Below are 22070 nucleotides of genomic sequence, written 5' to 3' on the forward strand. Positions count from 1 at the left end.
ATTCTGGCAGCCAGGCGTCCCTCCACAAAGTCGGTATACGCCTGCCGGTGGAACAGATTTGTGGCATGGTGCACAGCACAGGCTGTGGATCCTCTCTCTGCACCCCTTTCGGAAGTGCTGCTCCTTCTTCTTTCCCTTGCCCAGCAGGGCTCTGCTCTGGGCACTCTTAAAGGGTACCTTTCTGCTCTATCAGCCTTCTTGAGGCTACCAGATCAGCCTTCTTTATTCAAGTCCCCTATTGTGAGTAGATTTCTGAAGGGCATCACGCACATGTTCCCTCCTGTTCCCTTCGTGATGCCCCAGTGGGACTTGAATCTGGTTCTCACCTATCTGATGTGTGCTCCCTTTGAGCCGCTTCATAACTGCCCTCTTCGTCTCCTTACTCTAAAGACGGCCTTCCTGGTTGCCATCACCTCTGCCAGGAGGGTGAGTGAGCTCCAGGCTCTTTCTTCTTCTCCACCTTTCCTGTCTGTTCATCCTGATAAGGTGGTGTTACGTACACGACCTTCCTTTCTGCCCAAGGTTGTCACGGCCTTCCACATCGGGCAGTCCATCACTTTGCCCACCTTCTTTCCGCCTCCGCACCCCTCGAAAGAGGAGGAGAGGCTCCACCGTCTGGATCCAAAACGTGCGCTCTCCTACTACCTAGATCGCACACGCCAATTCCGGGTGGATGACCAACTCTTCGTTGGTTACGTGGGCGCGAAGAAGGGAAAGGCTGTGCACAAGAGGACCATCTCTAGGTGGATCATCTTGTGTATTCAAGCATGTTACTCCATGGCGAGGAAGGAGCCCCCGGCTGGATTGCGGGCTCACTCCACTCGGGCCACGGCAACGACAACTTCCCTGGGCCGCGGTGTCCCTCTGCAGGACATCTGTCAGGCAGCCACGTGGGCCTCGCTGCACACGTTGGCAAGACACTACTGCCTGGACAGTCAAGTCCGGAGGGATGTCTTCTTTGGCCGTTCCGTCCTCCAGGACTTTCTGGTGTGATATTGGTTCGCAGACCCACCACCGGGGTTGGTATTGCTGGGGTATCTATTCTAAGGTAAGGAATCTATCACTAACGTGTCTCTTTCAGATGCACAAGTTACTACTTGTGTAACGATATATCTGTAAGAGACATTAGTTAGTGATAGATTCCTTACCGACCCACCCTTCCTCCCCGTTCTGCGAACCGATATCTAGGGTTAAGGTCATCCCCTTTCAGGGCCCTAGTTTCATGGCACCAGTGTTAGTTCTATCATGGCTCTGCGTATCTGGCGCGGAAAAGCTGTGTTATCAGAACTGACGTCAGCGCGCATGGGCGCCGTCTAAGTACTCCGACGACGTCATCCCGGCGCTCACGACGCCGACGACGGACGCGGAGCCGCAGACGACGCCTACCAGCGCGCAGGGGTATTGCTACGCAAAAGTTTCCGGATCCAGTCTGACGCCTGGGGATATTCTAAGGTAAGGAATCTATCACTAACTAATGTCTCTTACAGATATATCGTTACACAAGTAGTAACTTGTGCGATGGGCGCATACACTAATCTGCAGTCCACCTTTGCTTTTGGTGCAGGACCCCCCCCCCCCATCTCCCCCCGCTGTTTTCTTTTCTTTTGGTTGCTTGGGGATGGGTGGGTGGAGGGGTTTGTTTTCCTTTTCTGTTAACATCATATGTTAATCTTTGCAAATAGAGATGTTTCCGCGGTCCAGAAAACACTGCCTGCCTCCGGGTTGTAGGCACCAAGCTGTGTATCTATGGTTTATATGCTATCTATACTCTGCCGACCTTAGTAATTGTAGGCTTATAGCGGTGTACTGTCACAGGATTGCTTTCCTTCTTCCTTTTTCATAATAAAAAGATTTGTTCCATAAAGTGTAGTCCAAGATTTTTTTCCCAGTGAATAACAAAGTCTTCTGCAATCTAGTATCACTTCTAGGCCTTACAATTATTAACTGTAGGGACCTCTTTTTGTTTTTTTCAAATGAAAGTGTTATAATAGTGTCACCGAAAGGAATTAGTGTGATGGTCAAAGAGATAAAGAGTAAAAAAGAAAAAAACGGGAGAAAGAAACCCGCTGTTTCTCTTAATAGCCAGTTCTGTGACACAATAACTTAAAGGTGCCAATCTAAAACTCGCACAAAAGGAAAGGAGAAAGCGAGAAAAAAAAAAGGAAGGAGTCAAAAGAGCAAGGAAGTGGAGGGAGGACCTGATCAGTAACACCTAGTCCCATGTCAGTACCCATGGGGAGCTGTCCTCTATCAACTGGGATATCTGCGCAGAGGTGGGTGGGGTTGGAAGACCCCAAGGGGCAGATGTCATTGATTGGGCCCTTGCCTCTCAAAACAATGTTATATGTTATCCCTGGACCAATCGCTTATCTTTTATTTTCTTTGGTGTGCGAGGGCGGTCTGTAAGCCACTGGTCGGTATGTCTGGTTGAAATTCTCAGGTCTCAGTCTCACATGCTCACTTCTTGTTTTATCTGTTGGTCTGCTAGTTGTCCCAGCCTGCTGGTATCCCAGTCTCCCCCTCTTCCAATGTCCGTGCTTATTTCTGGGTCTTCTCCAGATCCGTTCCCTGGGTGCTCCCATACCATCAACACCTAAGTCCAAAAATCCGCTATCGGACGGATCCTCACCCCTCTAGCCTCCTCCCTTATCAATGCACTCTCATTAGTCCTAGCCCACTGGGTTACATCTGTCCTCCAGGCCGGGACCCTCGGTCCACCCGCCAATTTCCAAGCCACAGCTATTCGTCGTCTGTCCAACACTAGGTCTAAATCCAAGAACCAAGTGCCCACTTTCTTTGTGGCCGGCCGTGGGAATAATCCCAGAATATAAGCCTCCAAGGACCGAGGAGGGGAGCCCCTAAGTGCAGAGAGCACCTCCTCACAATAGGGTTGCAAATCAAGGGCAGTCCCACACCATATGAGCAAAATCAGCATCCAAGTGTCCGCATCTGGGACACGGGTGGCGGTTACCTCCATAAGCTACCTGTATTCTACTTGGCGTTATGTATGTCATTTGTACTAATTGAATTAGAGGTATTTTAGTCTTGTGTTCCTAGAGATTTTTTGGGAGCAGGCTAATATCTTCTACCATTCAGGGTCGGTTAATTCATGCTGCAAAATTCGCTCCCATTTATCTAAAGAAGTCTGGTGGCCACGGACCTTACCTGCGAGAGATCTATAAAACCAATTCACCAGGTTTCTAGTAGTGCCCATCGATCCCACTAACTGTAGAACATCATGTATCCCGGATATTTTATTTTTTGCATTTATACAGGGCGCTGTTACCCGAAGGCGTCCTGGCGCTAGATGAATACTCCTAAAGGTTCCGGGCAGAGAGAGATTAATGTGTAAACAGCTAAGTTTTAATGCCTCTCCTGAAAGCCATCAGGTCTGTCATGTTCCTCAAAGCGAGGGGCAAGGCATTCCAAGCCTTCGATGCCCCCAAAACGCTGCCCAGCTGACCTTAGATGTCTGGGAGGGAGGTACCATTGAAAGTACTGCTTCAGGCAGGCCGGCCCCAGGCCTTGCAAGGCCTTAAAGACCAGACACAAAGGCTTTGGAAGAAATCCGCTTCCACACTGGCAGCCAATGTAATTTAGTAATTTCGGCGGAGATGGAGGCATACTTCGGTATGCCTGTCAGAAGTCTAGCTGCCGCATTTTGCAACACCTGCGTTTTATTAAGAAGCCCCTGTTGAGCATTCAGCAGCAGGCTGTTGCAATAATCTAGACGCAACAGCACTAAAGCAGTGATAACAGTTTTTTTACTGCTCTCAGGAAAAAAAGGGAGAATCTTCCGCATCATTTTGAGTATAAAAAATACTGATGATGCTACGGCATTAACCTGGGGCCTAAAGGTGAGCTGCTCATCAATTAGGACACCCAGGTTCTTCTCCTTAGCAAGCGTTAAAGGCGGGGTACACATCTCCTCTGGCCACAAACGAGGACTCCAAAAGTCCTCCTTGGCGCCAAATACAATGACCTCTATGTTAGCTGTGTTTATTATTATTATTATTATGTTTCTTATATAGCGCCAGAATCGACCCCCGACGGGGTATCTCCGCGCTTGCCTTGGGAACCCGTCCTGGCTTTTCCCTGTGAGATAGCCCCTACAGGGCATCCCCAAGGTGAAAGCCAGGCATCCCGCCGCGGGGGGGGGCGTTGTGGAGATTAAGCAAGCTTAATGCCCAGAGTTGCAGAGTGTGAACCCATGATTAGGTCAGGCACCGAAGCGAGAATTATCGAGTCCATGGACATTTGAGCTCAAGATCCTGCCGCGTCGGGAATTGAACCCTGGTCCCGGGTCTGACCTCTGCTTCAGGGTCTGCCTGCTCTAACCAGTGAGCCACACTTCTCCTCCAATTTGATGCAATTATCAGCCATCCACCTACTCACTGTCAACATACATTCCTGAAATTGCATGGATATTCCTTCTTCCTTGCCAGGTAACAATGACACTACAATTTGTGTGTCATCTGCATAAGATGTTAAATCAAAACCAAAAGACCGGACAATCGGGGCCAACAAGGTAACATATATATTAAATAGTGTGGGGCTTAGGGAAGAGCCCTGTGGAACACCACAGGGCAACGTGAAAGGTTTTGATGAGTAATCACCCATTGCCACACACTGGTCTCTATTAGTTAAGAAAGCTTTCAAGATGTCCCAAGCTTTCCCTTGAACCCCACAATCCCTCAACCGGTCCATCAGAATCCCATGATGTACAGTATCAAAGGCCGCGGATAGGTCCAACAGGACCAGTGCCGCTCTGCCTCCGCGATCCAGCACTTCTCTGATTTCCTCCGTTGCTTTAATCAGAGTGGACTTGGTACTGTGACCGGCTCTGAATCCATGCTGGGAGGGATCTAGGGCCCGAGTGGCACCTAAAAAGGCACTACGTTATAAGTTCATAAGTTTTTCAACTAGCTTGGCTGGTAGTGGCAGCCTAGAGATGGGACGATAGTTATTAGGGTCCATTATATCCAAATTAGCTTTTTTCAGTAGTGGAAGGACGGAAGCATGTTTCCAACAAGAGGGAAATAGTCAAGTCACAAACATATTGTTGAAAATCGTTGTAAGAGCTGCGGCAATAGGTACATGTGCCAATTTGGCAACCGTTGCCGGGCACGGGTCATAAGGGGATCCTGATCTCACTGCAAGAAGCATTTTAGTATTCTCCTTCGTGCTCACCGGTGTAAACTGCTCTAGCCTGGATCCTTGGAACTCTCCCACTTCAACATTCTGAATAGGGCTACGTGGATCGCTCTTATCTGCATCCAAGAAGACCCTAAAAATAGTATCAACTTTGGCCTAAAAGAACTTGGCCAAAGCCTCACATAACTCTTGGCTGGGTTGAGGTCCTGGTACTTTCGGGGATGCAAGGCAGGAAACTGTTCTAAATAGTTCCTTTGATGAATTACTGGCCAAATTAATCCAGTTTGTGAAGTACTCTTGTTTCATCCGCACAATCATTTTTTTATATTCAAGGAGGCTCCGATTTAAGTTCACCTTATCTGTTTCTTTATAACCTTTGCGCCATTCCCTCTCCAAGTTTTTGCAGCCTAATTTCAGCCTTCTAAGGTCTTCCGTGTACCAAGGGGCTGAGGGAACAACCCTATAGGAAAGACCACTACTTGATGGCACTAATGTAGCGCACGCTCGCTCTAACCATCCCGTGTAGGCCACAGCGGCTTCTTCACCTCTAGTGGAAGCTCTTCCATGGAGGCCAACAAAAGCTTATCTCGAACTTCACGGCCACGTGATCTGACTAAGCAACTGGCCATGTCCCAGTGAACGCTAATGATGAATGGTTAGAGAATATACCAACCAGTAAATGGCCTGCTCTATGAGTGGGTCCTACCACGAGTTGCTTTAGATCACCTCCAGCCATCAGGTCCAAAAGAGCAATGGTCTTGAGGTCATTTGTGTTTGCCAGGTGAAAATTAAAATCCCCCACCAGGGTATAGGCCTCCCACTCCCCTGTCCATCACCACCCTACAAGTCCCGAAACGCCCTGGACAGTGTCTTGTAAGTAAGGAACTGACCTGGAGGCAGACCGTAACAGTCCATCAGGTCCTCTAATGTGCGCAGGGTGCCCTGTTGATAGCAGTCTCCGGCCGTGGCCATTCCAGCTTCTATCCAGGCAGATATTTGCCCGGAAGTAAAGTAGGAAAGAGGGTCACGATGTGGGAGCCTTACCAATGACAGCGCTGGTGCGTACAAGGAGGTTCCTGCAGTTTTTAGAACACATCTGCACCAGCATTTCAACACTATTGACAGCAGTATCCCAGGGTTTTGTATCACTATTGAGGGGTTAAACAATTTGGCCACCAAGTGTGCCGACTGTCCAGACTGTCTCAGCTCTTCTTGGTAAGTCCTACCTAACCACAGTGTGATCTGAAAGAAACACATAGTGATAGATTCCTTACCTTAGAATTACCTCCAGGCGTCCTACTGGTTTCGGAAAGTTTTCGTCAGCAGTACCCCTGCACATCGCTAGGCGTCGTCGTGCGGCTCCGCGTGCGTAGTTGGTGCCGGGATGACGTTGCTGGAGCTACTTAAACGCACCCACGCGCGCTGACGTCAGTTCTTTCTATTTCCATGCAAGCAAGCGCAGATCTGGGAAGAGCTAGAACCCCAAGTCACTGTTTGACTCGGTTTTTCGAGGCCTTTTGTCTCTTTTTCTTGAGTCGAACGACTCCTGGTGTCCTAGGGATGCCCGGCTTGAAGAACTGTGGGGACTGTCACCGCATGATGTCGGTGATGGACCCACACCGCGTGTGTCTCTACTGCCTGGGGCGCGACCACGACTCCAACTCTTGCCCCGACTGCCGGGCCATGGCACCGAAGACTTTGCGGGTGTGGTCCTAAAAGTTGTTCAAGTCTGGCAGTCGGCTCCGCGCCGCTCAAGGTCCCTGTCCTGAGGGAGGTTAATGGACCAATGGATCATTCTTCTGGATCTAAGTCTTCGCACTCGGGGTCAGGTAAGTCGAAGCATTCCTTAAAGAAGTCAGAGAAGCATTGTCATTCTTCGACTTCCCCTTGCCCGTCGCGAAATGCGACTGAGGGTGCGGGTGGTGCTACACCAGCGGCTCCGGCGGAGCCTGCGACGTCGCCGCCCCCCTACCCACCTTTTCCGCTTCCATCGGCGACGCCTGCTCAGGTACAAGAGTTTCTTGCTGCCATGGCCTGACTCTTTGGGCAGTCTGGCCCCGCCGGTGCGCCTACAGGCCCCATGGGCCCGATTGGGGGTCCTGCCCTTCCATCACCGGCCGCTCCGGGCCAACGCCGCAGGACAGCCTGAGATCCGGGATCCAACCCCAATCTACGCCGGTTGACCTAATAACACCTCCACCGGCGTCACCCTCCCCAGCACCACCACCGACGTCGCCCGCTCCTCGGGACGACGTCGTCCCCAGGTTCAGTGTGGACACGGTGCCAGATTGGCTCCGCCTGGCGCCGATTCCGACCACGTTGGGGTTCTTTTTGCCCCATGTCCCTTCTCCTTATTTTCAGCCTGTTCCACAGACTTCGGAGGAAGGGGAAGACTGGGAGTGGTCTGAGGACCCTCTAGCACAGGAGTGTGCTTATGATCCGGACTGGGTAGAGGAATTGGGGGAGGCCAGTGGTCTTGACACATCACCTGACCGTGGCATTTTGTCTCCTCCTACCGTGGCTACGGAAGAGGGAGCCAGTTACGCAGTGGTGTTGCATAGGGCAGCCGAGGCCCTCCACCTCCTTCTCCCTACAGTGGCCGTCAGGTCTAACCTCCTGACAGAAGTGCTCCAACCGGCAGCAACCTCTTCAGAGCCCTTGCTGCCCTTTAATGAAGCACTGTCTGACATTCTTTTGGGCACCTGGTCCAGGCCCAACGCAGGGGCTCCTGTGGACAGGAATGTGGCCCGATGCCACCCCCTCTTCCACTCTCAACACCCCACCCCTGAGAACTTGGTTGTCCAAGCCTCTACTTCCCAGAGCGCGTTCCCTTCCGCCCCTCTGGATAGGGAATCCAAGAAGCTGGAGCAGCTTGGCAAAAAGCTATTTTAATCTGCCAGCTTAGGGCTGCGATCGGTGAACACCGCATGCCTCTTGGGCCGTTATTCCCATTCTCTGTAGGACATGGTTGCATAGGTGCTGCCTAACTGTCCGGAGGAGGCCCAGGCAGTCCTCTCCCAGGCTGTTGCTGCTGGGAGAGACGGAGCTAAGCTCAGCATACGTTGTGGGCTGGGCACCACCGACTTACTGGGCCGATCGATATCTGCGATGGTGGTGCGTAGGTGCCACGCCTGGCTGAGGACAACTGGCTTCTTAGGAGATGTCCAGAACACTCTGATGGACATACCCTTTGATGGCATTCGCCTCTTGGCCATAAAGCAGACAGTGCATTGGAGCGCTTTAAGGACTCCTGGGCTACGGCCAAGTCCTTGGGCCTGTCCGCCACTAGGCCTCCTCCGCCTTCTGCTTTTCGCTCCTTTCATGCCACGGAATGGGTGCCCCACCACGTTCGCAGGGCCACAGCACCTTCAGCATGGCTGCGGACGTGGGAACCGTCACGGCGGTTCAGGGGGCCAGCGGGCGGGTCAGTTCACCCCCACCCCCGCAGCATCCACTGCAAAGCCTTTCTAGTCCGGTATTTCAGGTCCACCAAATGCCAGTGGGCGGCAGACTTCGCCATCATCTCCCCCATTGGCGCAACATCACATCGGACAAGTGGGTGCTGCAAATTGTCAGAAGGAGCTACTCCCTACCCTTCGAGACTACCCCTCCAGCCATGCCACCTCAGTATCACACTGCATGTCGGGGATCACTTGGCACTTCTACTGCAGAAAGTTGCAGCCCTCTTGGCCAAGGGGGCCATCGAGCACGTTCCGACGCTAGAAGTAGGTTGTGGTTGTTACTCCCACTACTTTTTGGTTCCAAAGAAGGACAAGGGCCTGCGTCCTATCTTAGACCTTCAGAACGTGAAGATGCTCACGCTTGCTCATGTCTTGTCTGCCCTAGACCCGCAAGACTGGATGGTAGCGTTGGACATGCAGGACTCTTATTTTCTTTTCCCCGTCCTGCCTGCCCATCGGCGTTAGCTGCGGTTTAATGTAGGCCACAAGCACTTTCAGTTCACCGTGCTCCCCTTTGACCTTACCAGCTCCCCTCGGGTGTTCACGAAGGTGATGGCGGTGGTCGCAGCTCATCTGCGCAGATCGGGGGTTTCAGTCTTTCCCTATCTCGACCTCTGGCTGTTGAAGGTGGGCTCGCCCCAGACAGTCTTCCACCTCCAGACTACAGCGGACCTCCTGCATTTGCTGGGGTTTTCCATCAACCTGCCGAAGTCGCACCTGATTCCCTCACAGAAGCTCCTCTTCATCGGAGCAGTTCTGGACTTGGCGCAGTTTCGGGGTTATCCTCCCGAACAACGAGTCCGGGATATTCAGGCTAGGATTCCGATCTTTCAGCCTCTATCCCGGGTTTCGGTCAGGATGACCCTCCGGCTACTGGGCCTGATGGCCTCCTTTATCGTGTAAGTGGATCATGCCAGATGGCATATTCAGGCTCTGCAGTGGGACCTGAAGTTCCAGTGGGCACAGCATCAGGGCAACCTGTCCAATGACGTCCAGATCTCGAAGGGCACTGCACAACAATTGCAGTGGTGGCTCACAAATTGTGATTGGGTCAATGGCAGATCCCTCTCCCTTCCCCTAGGAGAAGCAGTAGACAACCTAAAATACCTAAGAGTTTTTCTTTATCAGACACCCAACCCATCTCTTGGGAGTGCAATTTGGGCTACTTGACGGATCGTGTGAAAGCAGAAATTCAGTCATGGTCAAACCTCCCGGTCTATTTATGGGAGAACAGACATCTTTAAAATGGTGTTCCTACCCCGCTTACTATATCATCTGCAGTGTCATCCTTACCCAGTCTCACTGGCATGGTTTTGACAGATAAATGCAGCATTGGGTAAATTTTTATGTGGGGGGGGGGGGGTGCTTCTTAAGTAGTATGTGTTGTGGGGAGTGGCCCCTTCCCACTAACAAGTGCGCGCAGTAATCAATGAAACGTGCTAGTTTCTTCACTAGTTTCCATTCATTTTCTCCAAATTTATTTCAACATGTAGACAAATCAAAACTTCATGTATTTTCAATTTCCGTGATTCTTGTGAACAAAATTTTTCATGTTTGTCTCAATTTATCACCAGTGGTCAACAAATAACATCCACCCAATGCATTTCGGGTCAATTGAAACTGACCCTTCGTCAGGGGTCTATAAGAAATGAAACAGGACTAATTAATTCACTGTCCTACTATTCCATATCACAGTGCTGATAATATACAACGACAAAAAGGAAAATGAACCACTGAAAATAAAGTTTCAAAGTGATGACTATTGCAATGAATAGTTAACATAACATGAGTAACATTCCAGTGCGTGGTAGGTGATGCCCAACATATTCAAAATCTTTATCTAGTGTCGCTACAAAATCAACAAATAGCAGTAACTCGCATTCAAGATGTCTTACTAAATACATGCATTACGAGCAAAATTGCTAACTGGCATACATCGGTACCATCAGGTCTACTTACGAAAGACTGGAGGGTCTGAGACAACGGATATACAAACTTCCCTATTTCCAATAGTTAGGTTACGCGCCAAATGTTACGGATTTACAAGAAGCAAATGTCCGGTCACGTGATCGGCAAAGGAACCAATCCACGGCGACATAGCAGTAACACAGATCACGTGGTGAGGTATGTGAAGGCTTCACGGAAGTGAAAACGCTCTAGTCCTTATGGAATGTAAACAAATGTTTCATATTGCGAAAACGGCAATGTAAGCGCACATAAATTAAAATCGTGAGTATAACGAAAGAAACATGAATGCGCTATGATACGTTTAAAAAAATAGCAAAAAATAACAAGTATGTAATGCGAATATATGACATTATAACTATTACTTAATCAGGCCCATAATGTGTTTAAGACAATGCTGGAAAATGTTCATTCTATAAAAAACATGAATATTCTATGCGATCATTAAGCCCAATGGGATGGGCGGAGTTCAACTTTTTTATCCAAAAGTATTCTGATCTCAGTCTTTGTTTGATAGGATCCTGGTCTCGGCGTTGTGTGATCTTCTCTAGTACCATGAAACGTAGTTGAGCAATTTGATGTCTAGCTTCCATCCAATGACATGCTATAGTGGATTTAGTGTTCATTAATCTTATATTGCTTTTATGTTCAGTTGTACGTGTTTTCACCTTCCTTTCTGTCTGTCCCACGTATGTTTTGCCACACAGGCATTTGATGGCGTAAACACAATTCATGGTGTCACAAGTACTGTTATGATTGAGTGCAATTTGGTGTCCTTTAGTGGGATGAGTGAATTGGTTTCCAACAATAACATTCCCGCAATGGATGCAGTTTTGGCATTTTTGCATGCCTCGATAAGTTGTGTTGATTCTCTTTGGAGTGTTCAGTAGTTCTTTTATGTTTTATCGATCGTTGAAAGGCAAATGTGATCTTGTCATTATATAAATCTTTTAGCTCAGGTTCTAACTGAATTAGTCTCCAATGTTTGTTAATGATCTTTTTGATTTTGGATGAGTCAGTAGAATATTTCAGTACACATACCGTTTTAGTTTCTTGAGATTTTATCTTCTCTTTCAACAAAATGTCTCGAGATTGTGTGGCCACTTTTATTAACGACGTTTCGAGAACATCATCTGGATAGCCTCTTAAACAATATTTGATCGTTAGTTCTTGTAAAGTGGTTGTCAAGTCTGCCTCATTGGAGGTGATGCGTTTCATTCTGATATCTTGCGATGTTGGTAGGTGTTTTTTGAGCGATTCAGGATGGAAACTCTGAAATAGTTATGAGGAATTTGTATCTGTCTTTTTGATGTGGACATTGGTGATGATGGTATTTTGTTGAATTCTCACTTTCACATCTAGAAATGCAATGGACTGTTCATCAATAGTATATGTAAATTTGATCTGGTCAATATGTGAATTCAAAATCATGATGTTGTTTTCAAGCTTTTGACGACATCCTCTCCATATTATGAATAGGTCATCTATGTACCTTTTGTATGTGACCAAATGTTCCGTCCATGCTGGATTTTCTAAGATGAAATCGGTTTCAAATTTGCTCATGAAGATATTGGCGTACAAGGGAGCCCCCCCGAACCCCATAGAAGTTCCACTACTTTGGTTGTAGAATTTTCCTTCCCACTCAAAATTCTACAACCAAAGTAATGGAACTTCTATGGGGTTCGGGGGGTATATAGATGACCTATTCATAATATGGAGAGGATGTCATCAAAGCTTGAAAACAACATCATGATGTTGAATTCACATAATGACCGGATCAAATTTACCCATACTATTGCTGAACAGTCCATTGCATTTCTCGATGTAAAAGTGGGAATTCAACAAAATACCATCATCACCAATGTCCACATCAAAAAGACAGATAAAAATTCCTCATTACTATTTCAGAGTTTCCATCCTGAATCGCTCAAAAAACACCTAACAACATCGCAGTATATCAGAATGAAACGCATCACCTCCAATGAGGCAGACTTGACAACCACTTTACAAGAACAAACGATCAAATATCGTTTAAGAGGCTATCCAGGTGATGTTCTCGAAACGTCGTTAAAAAAAGTGGCCACACAATCTCGAGACATTTTGTTGAAAGAGAAGATAAAATCTCTAGAAACTAAAACGGTATGTGTACTGAAATATTTTACTGACTCATCCAAAATCAAAAAGATCATTAACAAACATTGGAGACTAATTCAATTAGAACCTGAGCTAAAAGATTTATATAATGACAAGTTCACTTTCTCCTTTCAACAATCGAAAAACATAAAAGAGCTACTGAACACTCCAAAGAGAATCAACACAACTTATCGAGGCATGCAAAAATGCCAAAACTGCATCCATTGCGGGAATGTTATTGTTGGAAACCAATTCACTCATCCCACTAAAGGACACCAAATTGCACTCAATCATAACAGTACTTGTGACACCATGAATTGTGTTTACGCCATCAAATGCCTGTGTGGCAAAACATACGTGGGACAGACCGAAAGGAAGGTGAAAACACGTATAACAACATAAAAGCAATATAAGATTAATGAACACTAAATCCACTATAGCATGTCATTGGATGGAAGCTAGACATCAAATTGCTCAACTACGTTTCATGGTACTAGAGAAGATCACACAACGCCGAGACCAGGATCCTATCAAACAAAGACTGAGATCAGAATAATTTTGGATAAAAAAGTTGAACTCCGCCCATCCCATTGGGCTTAATGATCGCATAGAATATTCATGTTTTTTATAGAATGAAAATTTTCCAGCATTGTCCTTAAACACATTCTGGGCCTGATTAAGTAATAGTTATAATGTCATGTATTCGCATTACATACTTGTTTTTTGCTATTTTTTGAAACGTATCATAGCGCATTCATGTTTCTTTCGTTATACTCAGGATTTTAATTTATGTGCGCTTACATTCCCGTTTTCGCAATATGAAACATTTGTTGTCATTCCATAAGGACTAGAGCGTTTTCACTTCCGTGAAGCCTTCACATACCTCACCACGTGATCTGTGTTACTGCTAGGTCGCCGTTGGTTGGTTCCTTTGCCGATCACGTGACCGGACATTTGCTTTTTGTAAATCCGTAACATTTGGCGCGTAACCTAACTATTGGAAATAGGGAAGTTTGTATATCCGCTGTTTCGGACCCTCCGGTCTCTCGTAAGTAGACCTGATGGTACCGATGTATGCCAGTTAGCAGTTTTGCGCGTAATGCATGTATTTAGTAAGACATCTTGAATGCAAGTTACTGCTATTTGTTGATATTGTAGCAACATTAGATAAAGATTTTGAATATGTTGGGCATCACCTACCACGCACAGGAACTTTACTCATGTTATGTAAACTTTTCATTGCAATAGTCATCACTTTAAAACTTTATTTTCAGTGGTTCATTTTCCTTTTTGTCGTTGTATATTATCAGCACTGTGATATGGAATAGTAGGACAGTGAATTAATTGGTCCTGTTTCATTTCTTATAGACCCCTGACGAAGGGTCAGTTTCATTTGACCCGAAATGCATTGAGTGGATGTTATTTGTTGACCACTGGTGATAAATTGAGACAAACATGAAAAATTTTGTTCACAAGAATCACGGAAATTGAAAATACATTAAGTTTTGATTTGTCTACATGTTGAAATAAATTTGGAGAAAATGAATGGAAACTAGTGAAGAAACTAGCACGTTTCATTGATTACTGTGCGCACTTGTTAGTGGGAAGGGGGCACTCCCCACAACACATACTTATTCATAAGACAAGGGTGGACGCCTTGTGACACGAGTTGCGCCAACAAAAAAAAAAAAACATTTGGAGAATCTTGAAAAAATAGAGTGCACGGGGATAACACTTTCATTGCTTCTTAAGTAGCCCTCCACACATGTTTTCAATCCACATCCTGTGATGGCATAGCAGCTGCACATTTCCAGTCGTATCATGCAGCGGCACACGTGCAGGTTTTGAATGGATGGTGTTATGGCTTCTGGACTAAATCAGCATGTAGTGTAGAGGGATGAATTATGAAAGCCACATCTCTGAATTCATATCTATACAATAGATCAAAACCGCAAGATCTTCCCTAGCGACAAGAGTGGTAATCTTGACATTGCGTCAATCCCCCCATCCGAATGGGATGATGGGGCTATATTAGCGCCGGGACACCTCCTTGTGAGGTAGCTGATCGCGCTTTAGAAATGTCAGTATTATTATTATTATTATTATTATTATTATTATTATTATTATTATTATTACCTGAGAAACCCTGTTGTGGTGAAACAGACTCCTTCCTCGTATAGCGGACCTCTGGGATTTTGAAGGTTGGGACCGCATTGGGATATCATCCAAAGAGGATGTTATGAGGTGTCATACCCTCAAATCGTTTCAAGAACTTCGGAGAGAATTTTCTATGTCCCGCAGTCAATTTTACAAATATCTACAACTACGACATGCTAATTACAAACAGCTCACTCACCTTTGACGCCTAAAGGGCAGCCTGGTAAGCCGATCTAGGCCCAGTTGGTGATGTAATGTAATATAAAAGCAAACTTGTATAGCGCTACTATTACTCCAAGGAGCATCTTGGCGCTGATACGGAACCAGAGGAGGAGCGAAAACTGGTTTACTGCTCAAAACCGGTAGAATTAAGGTCTTCAGATCAGAGTTTTGCACAGTATATCTGGTGCACTATAAATCCAGATTTTAAGGGCCTTCCTGAATACCGAATCAGAAGCAATCTGGCGGAGCTAAGGTGGCAGTTGATTCCATGCCTTTGATCCCAAAACTGCCAGTGATTTTTCTCCCTTCTACACCAATCTAAAAGTTGTAATTGCAATAGATTTTTGTTGGATGATCTTAGGCTACAGGAGGGAACATTGCGCTTAAAACCAGTTTGAAGATATTGTGGCCCAAGTGCATAAAAGGCCCTAAAGGTAATATTAAGGACCTTAAACAGAACACGTTTGTGAACTGGCAGCCAGTGCAAGGTGTATAATGCAGCAGAGGCGGATGATTTCCTAGGCCACTTCAATACCAGCCGAGCAGCTGCATGCTGGACCATCTGAAGCTTATGCATGACTGATTTATTAGTTCCTGCATAAAGGCTATTACAGAAGTCCAGTCTAGATGTAATGAGTGCGACAGCAACAGTTCGCCTAGTAGGGGAGCAAGTCAAAGAATTTCTTTAGACTTTTTATGATATGATAATATGTGCCCGCAACTGCCAAGGATTGTTGTTTGAAGGATAGGGTGGTGTCAAACTTTAATCCCAAGTTTCTACCTGACTTTATTGTATTAGGAGGAGGGGTGTTATTTCTGGCCACCAAGACTTAGGCACAAAGGGGTTTTGTTTGCCAAATGGCAGGATGTCTGTTTTTTCAGAGTTGCACCTCAGATGGTTGTTATTCATCCATTTGAAGGTTGCTGAGAGGCACTTTGAAGTTTTCTTCCGCCTCATTAGTGTTATAATCCAGGACCAGAATAAGCTGCGTATCGTCCGCATAGGAGATAGTATTGATCTTGAAGGACGATATTAGCTTAATCAGGGGAGACCTATATACATTGAAGAGGGTCGGGCTCAAGTTCGGTCCCTGAGGAACTCCTGATATGAGTGCTTTTTCCTTCTGAATTATATTGTCCCAGTTTGATCATTTGGCGCCGATCTTGCAGAAAGTTCTTAATCCACTCTAGGACATTACCAGATACGCCAGATGATGCAAGACGGCCTAGTAGAATGGTATGTGAGACCGTGTCGAAGGCAGCGGACAGCTTCAATAGCACCAGAACTGCTTTCTTACCCTGATCCAGGGTTACTCGCATGGTTTCTGCCGTATACAAAAGGGCAGATTGTCTCGAGTGTCGGGCTCTGAAACCTGACTGATTAGAGTGCCATACATTTGTTTCCTCTAGGAACGTGGTCATTTCTTTATTGACAAATGTTTCAGTTAACTTACACAGGGTAGGTTGAAGAGAGATGGGTCACAAGTTGGAGAGGGTCGTGGGATCAGCCATTTGCTTTTTATGGAGGAGTTTTACCTCCACAAGTTTCCATTCTGATGGGATCTTGTCTGCGAGAAGCAAGGAGTTTATAATATTGTTGATAGTGGGATTTACAACATCAATAAGGGTGGGTAGTAGATTGGGGTGCAAGGGTCGAAAGGGGAGCCTGATTTAATGGATAAAATAGCCAGACGGGATTCCTCCAGCGTGAGAGGCTGGAAGAATTTCATACAGGTAGTATCTGTGTCAACAACAATTCTCTTATTTATAGTAGGAGAAGGAAAGGCTTTTATAAGTGTCAAGACTTTTTCTTCAAAATAGTCTGCTATGTTAATGCAGAGGCTCTGGGAAGACGGGATCTCTTGAAGTAAACTATTTGGATTTTAAAACAGGTTAACTATTTTAAAAATCTCTTTCTGTTTGTTTTTGGAATGTTTAACAGCCACGGTATAAAATGTTTTTTGGGAAGCTTTGATCAAGGCATGATAGTTTCTGCGTGCCATTTTGTAGGTGTTAAGGTCATTACTATCGTAGTTCCGACGCCATCTACGTTCCAATACTCTAACTTGAACTTGCAGTTCTTTTCATGATAGAGAAAACCATGATGACTGATGATGACTGGACAGAGGCACTAGAGTCTCCAAGGGGGGGCGGCGATCTCATCATGCTTGAGGCTTATACAATTCAAATATTTACACAGGGCATATTGTACTAGACATCGACTTTCGAAGATGAGACTGATTGCCTCCCCTCAGTGTTTGCGATGCAGACTGGCTGAGATATGTTCCTACACATAATCTGGTCCTGTACTGCATTTGATACCTTCCGGTTGGGGGTAGTTCATTGCCTTGCGGAGGTATTGGTTTGGGATCTTCCAAAGTCCTGTTACTACACAGCACCGAGGGAGTCAAAGGCAACACATATAAATTACATTTGCTGTTTCTAGGCCTCACACTTGCCAAATGTGACATTGCCAGAATATGGAAGGCTGAGACTCGCCCCTTCTGTGAGTTTGGAAAAGGGGCAAGGACTTCAACATAGGTTAGGAAATGTTACCTTTCTCGGCACGATGTTGCCCATAGAAACAATCACAAATATGGCAAAGATGGGTGGACTATTGAGGCCTCACACTGGAGCCACAGTCTACAGTTGAACAACAGTTGGAGGTCGAGATTGTGTTATTTGGGAGAGACTTGAATGGTACTTTATCATCCACTGTTCCTAACTAAGAGCGGTGGCCAAGGGAGGGAGAGGTGGGGACTCAAGTTGTTGTACAAGGTTTTATATTGTTTTGTTGTTCCTTTACTTTCAGTAAGCAATACAGTCACTGGCGGTCTGTGATCTGGATATACTGCCTTATCTCTAAATGGAAGTATTCACTGTATCCTGTCAAAATATTTGCTTACTTTTTTAATGTTGGGTCAAAAGTATTAATAAGTTTCTTTACTTTTCAGTTTAAGATACTGAACGTTCCAATGTCTTCCCACCTTGCTGCAAATCACTGGAGCCAGCAGCAAGCTGAGCAAGAGGAGAGGATGAAAATGAAAAAGCTTACTCTTGATATCAATGAGCGTCAGGAGCAGGAGGACTATCAGGGTGAGGACACATCTGTTTCAACCAACTACCTTAGCAATCTGTTTTACTAGCATTTAAAATGTAGAAACATAATTTTTCTCCCTCTTCCTAACTTTTGTTAAAAAGATAAATACCTCTTTTGCATATGCTGACCATGTAAAAAGCACCGGGCTAGACATATGTAAAATAACGGTACAGGGTGCTGGAGTACAGTGTACCAAGATGGCCTCATTCTTGTGAGGTTCCTTGGACCAAGGATATAATCTGAAAGTAATCTATCTTCTTGAGAGCTCACCAACTTATTCCTGGACTGGTGAGCCTACCTGAAAGCATGAGCGACCACTACACCCTGAGGGAGTGGTAGGCCCATTCTGTGTGGTGTGCTTGCTGTTGGTCCACTACAGCCACAAAAAAAAGTGTGAATCTCTGGTGCTTGAGTATAGTGAATGTCAACTGGTTGTGCAGACCAGTGAACTAGAGGAGTACAAACACCCCCTTTCCCCATCAAAGATCAGCACAGACACAAGAATAGATTAAGAGAAGGGTGCAGGAGCCCTACTAGACTAAGGATTGCTGTGCTTGCACCTCCTCTCTGCTTGTGTGGATGTCCTCGGGAATGCTTGTGCCCCAAGAAATGGGGTTGGGGAGTGCGGGAGCACAGTTTCCTGGACAGGTGTGTGCTGCATACTGGCGGCAAGAATATCCATCCCCGGCCATATTTTCTATCCTGACGTTGAGCCCCAGATACTACATTGCTGGATGACTTTTGTGGTGGTTGTCATTATAAGCCCAGCCCCCACCATAAGATGTTCTAATGTATATCTCTAACAACAGGATCCTTACATTTAGGATTTCCGAGGTGTTCTACTGTGTCCTTAAGATTTTAACAGAAATGCTCCTGCATACCAGTAGGAGATGGCATATGAGTCTGCATTGACTTCCTTCAGCCCCGGAAGTGATGATAAAGCTAAATGTTAGCGCTACCCCTTCATGTCAAACTCAGTTCTTGCCGTTCCGCACCTCTCTCCACCTTTTTGCTTGACCAACTTTATCTGCAAAATTAGCTGTTTTTCCAGATTTCTTACAAGTATGCAAGGGAACTGTGTCCCCTCCTGCGAACAACAACATGCTTTAAGTCTTGTAGGGACTGATGCAAACCAATGTCCGTGATAGAGCTTCACAAGGTGCGTCTGGGTTCAGCACACAACTCCTAGACCTGCGAAGAGTGTGCCCTCATGAAACCAAAGGTGATTCCAGAACACATGGCGTAGCTGTAGGTCACCAAACACTGGAAGAAATTTCAGAAATCTCACGCTAAGTTGAGGGCACAAACCTGTTCCCACTGTTGATGCTGTTCCTGTGACAGGTCCTCATCACTATCCATGTCTTCTGGGAAGTTGGAGCGAAAGCTCGAAAAAGGCAAATCAATGTTTATTAAAGGCCTTCCCCTCTCACCCTGAGAAATTGCAAGGACATCAGGCAAGGAGCTGATCCCTTAACTAATCCCAAGCACACTTAGTTTTGAGCCCATGATCAACATCGCAACAGATTGAGGCCTTCCGAAAGGACATGTGATTGTTTGGCCCATTTCTGGTTCTGTCAGCAGCCCTTTCAGGCCCCAAGGATCCACTAGAGGACTCCAGTTGGGTTACTCGGAAGCTTGTTTCCGGTCCAGGGAAGACATGGCTTGGCAGTTCGGGCTGGACTGTTTCCATGAGGCACAGGGTCAGACTGATTTGCATATAGCCATGTCTGAACTGGGGTGGCAGAGTGGGCTGAAGAACGGTGATGGATTAAACCCAGATCTTTTGACTGGGTGTGAGTGTTTGATTGATTCAGATGCTCCGTCCATCACCACCCCCCTTTTGTTCCAGTTGGATTACGGCCAGCAGGTTCACCTTTAGCACTATCCGTGCATCCTTAACCCACCTCCGGTTCTGTTCCTACTCCAGAGCCAACTTCCAACCTGGCTCTAAAATCCATATTGGTCCAATTGACTTTGATGCCAGAGGAAGACCCTGTTCTGTAGTCTTTTCCGTCTTTGAGCTTAATTCAACTCCGACTCGAACTGAGGTCGCGTTCCTGTACTCTGCCCCAGTCCAATGCGATTCAGGTGAAACCATAACTCTGGCTTGGAGCCGCACCCATGCGCTCCAACAACTTCTCTTGACTTAGGTCAAGGCCAGTCAGCCTTTTTAGATGGCTGTGGAGATGCGGGCACTGTTTCCCAAACACTGATGCAGATAATTTATACATGGGCTTGCTGGACAGCCAGTGTGGTGGACTCTTTCGCATACACTCGGTTGTTTCCACCTGCGAGACTGTAACTTCACATGTTTTTCCCCTTTCAAGGTTATTCCAGAGGGTTGGCGTACCAGTAACGCAAGACACCTGCCCCTACAATTGATTCCCTAGTCCTTTCGAGGTTGGGGTGGGGATCAAGCAAACAACACCCAACCCATCAGGGCAGTGCACTTCTCAGTCCCCAGCCCATGTAGCATCAGCCTCTAAGCTGCTTTAGTTTGTCCTTGATGGCACGCAATCACCCTGTGGGAAGCAGGATCAAACATTAGCATTATAGGTGGCAATGGATAATGTGGTAGGTGGGTCCTGCAGCTCGTTCAATGAGACTATGCCCTGCAGTTCCTTTTAGACACACGGCACTTCCCACCCACATCAGAGCATCTTACAGAGGAGCCCTGATCCATCTTGCCTTGAAAAGCGCACGTTTTTTTAGCCAAAGGAGATATAGAGGGGGCCTGGCCCAGAAAAATGGACTGTACAGAAGATAAACGGTCCCAGTGGGACAATTTTAAAGAACTTAAATACTTATGCAACAGCATCCATTAAATTACTTGTACTATGAACTTCTGCTCAATATTATTTATTCATATTGAACATCAATCTGAATGCTCAAAATACAGCAAACATCTGGAACATATGTACACAGAAGTTCCCCGAATGTGTAGAAGGGAGAAAGGAAGGACTTGTGTGTAAAGTGAGGGTTAAATGAGGGAGGAAAGGGAGTGATAATAAATACATCAAAAATATTTTTTACAAAGAAAAGGTATGTCCTAGATGACACTTGTATACAAACAAAATAGCAGCCATTATGGCGCTAAATAGGCACAGTAAAAAAGCACTGTTGCCCACACTGACATATAAACAACAAAATGTCGACGTTTCGACCCCTGCCATACGTAGGTGACCTTTATTCTTACAATGGGGTCCTCCTCAGGACTGTAAAGGGGCACCTGAGAATTTACCAAAGGAAATTACTTCGAATTTATTGTAATTTATAATGCAAGCACTAGATGCAAAATGGAAAACTAAATTACTGTGCACCACCATAGGCTGGGTGGTTTAAATGTTAATAGTGGGCCCGTGGGCTAATAGGTCAGAGAACGGACAGATGGCATCCTAAAATGAGGGGAGGGTTGAACGCCGTCAGTTATTTACAAAGGGGTTGTATCTGGCTGTGAAGTGGAATTTGACTTCTCAGTGAGGCAAGCCCTGGTGACCCTTTCGGATTCCATTCTGGCTTTGCAGGAGACTGCAAAAGTACTGCAGAGGTTCCTCAACTGCTTCTGGACAGTTAGCAGACCCCTTTCCCTGCTCCACCTAGAGCTGATGGTGGTCAAAGGTCCATCACTGATAAGATTGATGGGTCATCTGGAAGACCGGCTGATCAAGAGACTCTGGACTCTAGCGAAGACTCTTCGCCATATAATTTTGATTTGCTGACCTTTGCACCTTGCGCTGAATGCCTTCCTCTCGTCCATCAAAGGGAGGCTGGTCCAGGTTCTTGAGGAAACACCTTTGCCATGTGGTACAACAACAAGGGTGGCAGGTGGGGCCATTGCTCCCGTGTCAGATGGCACTTTGTCTCTGGAACTGGATGGA

At 46.3% G+C, this 22070-nt stretch overlaps 1 protein-coding gene across 11 annotated transcripts in view; it reads left to right on the forward strand.

The window, feature by feature from the left end:
* UPF2 (UPF2 regulator of nonsense mediated mRNA decay) overlaps window positions 1-22070 on the forward strand; it is a 1606401-nt gene that overhangs the window by 1428198 nt on the left and 156133 nt on the right. For all 11 annotated transcript variants that reach the window (XM_086919968.1, XM_086919955.1, XM_086919976.1 and 8 more), the window contains one exon: window positions 18047-18188. In XM_086919968.1, the coding sequence (XP_086776094.1) occupies window positions 18047-18188 (142 nt within the window). The remainder of the gene's footprint in view (window positions 1-18046; window positions 18189-22070) is intronic.

This window comes from Lissotriton vulgaris, chromosome 1_1 (genome assembly GCF_964263255.1).
Source record: "Lissotriton vulgaris chromosome 1_1, aLisVul1.2, whole genome shotgun sequence".
In the NCBI taxonomy this organism is placed as follows: domain Eukaryota; kingdom Metazoa; phylum Chordata; class Amphibia; order Caudata; family Salamandridae; genus Lissotriton; species Lissotriton vulgaris.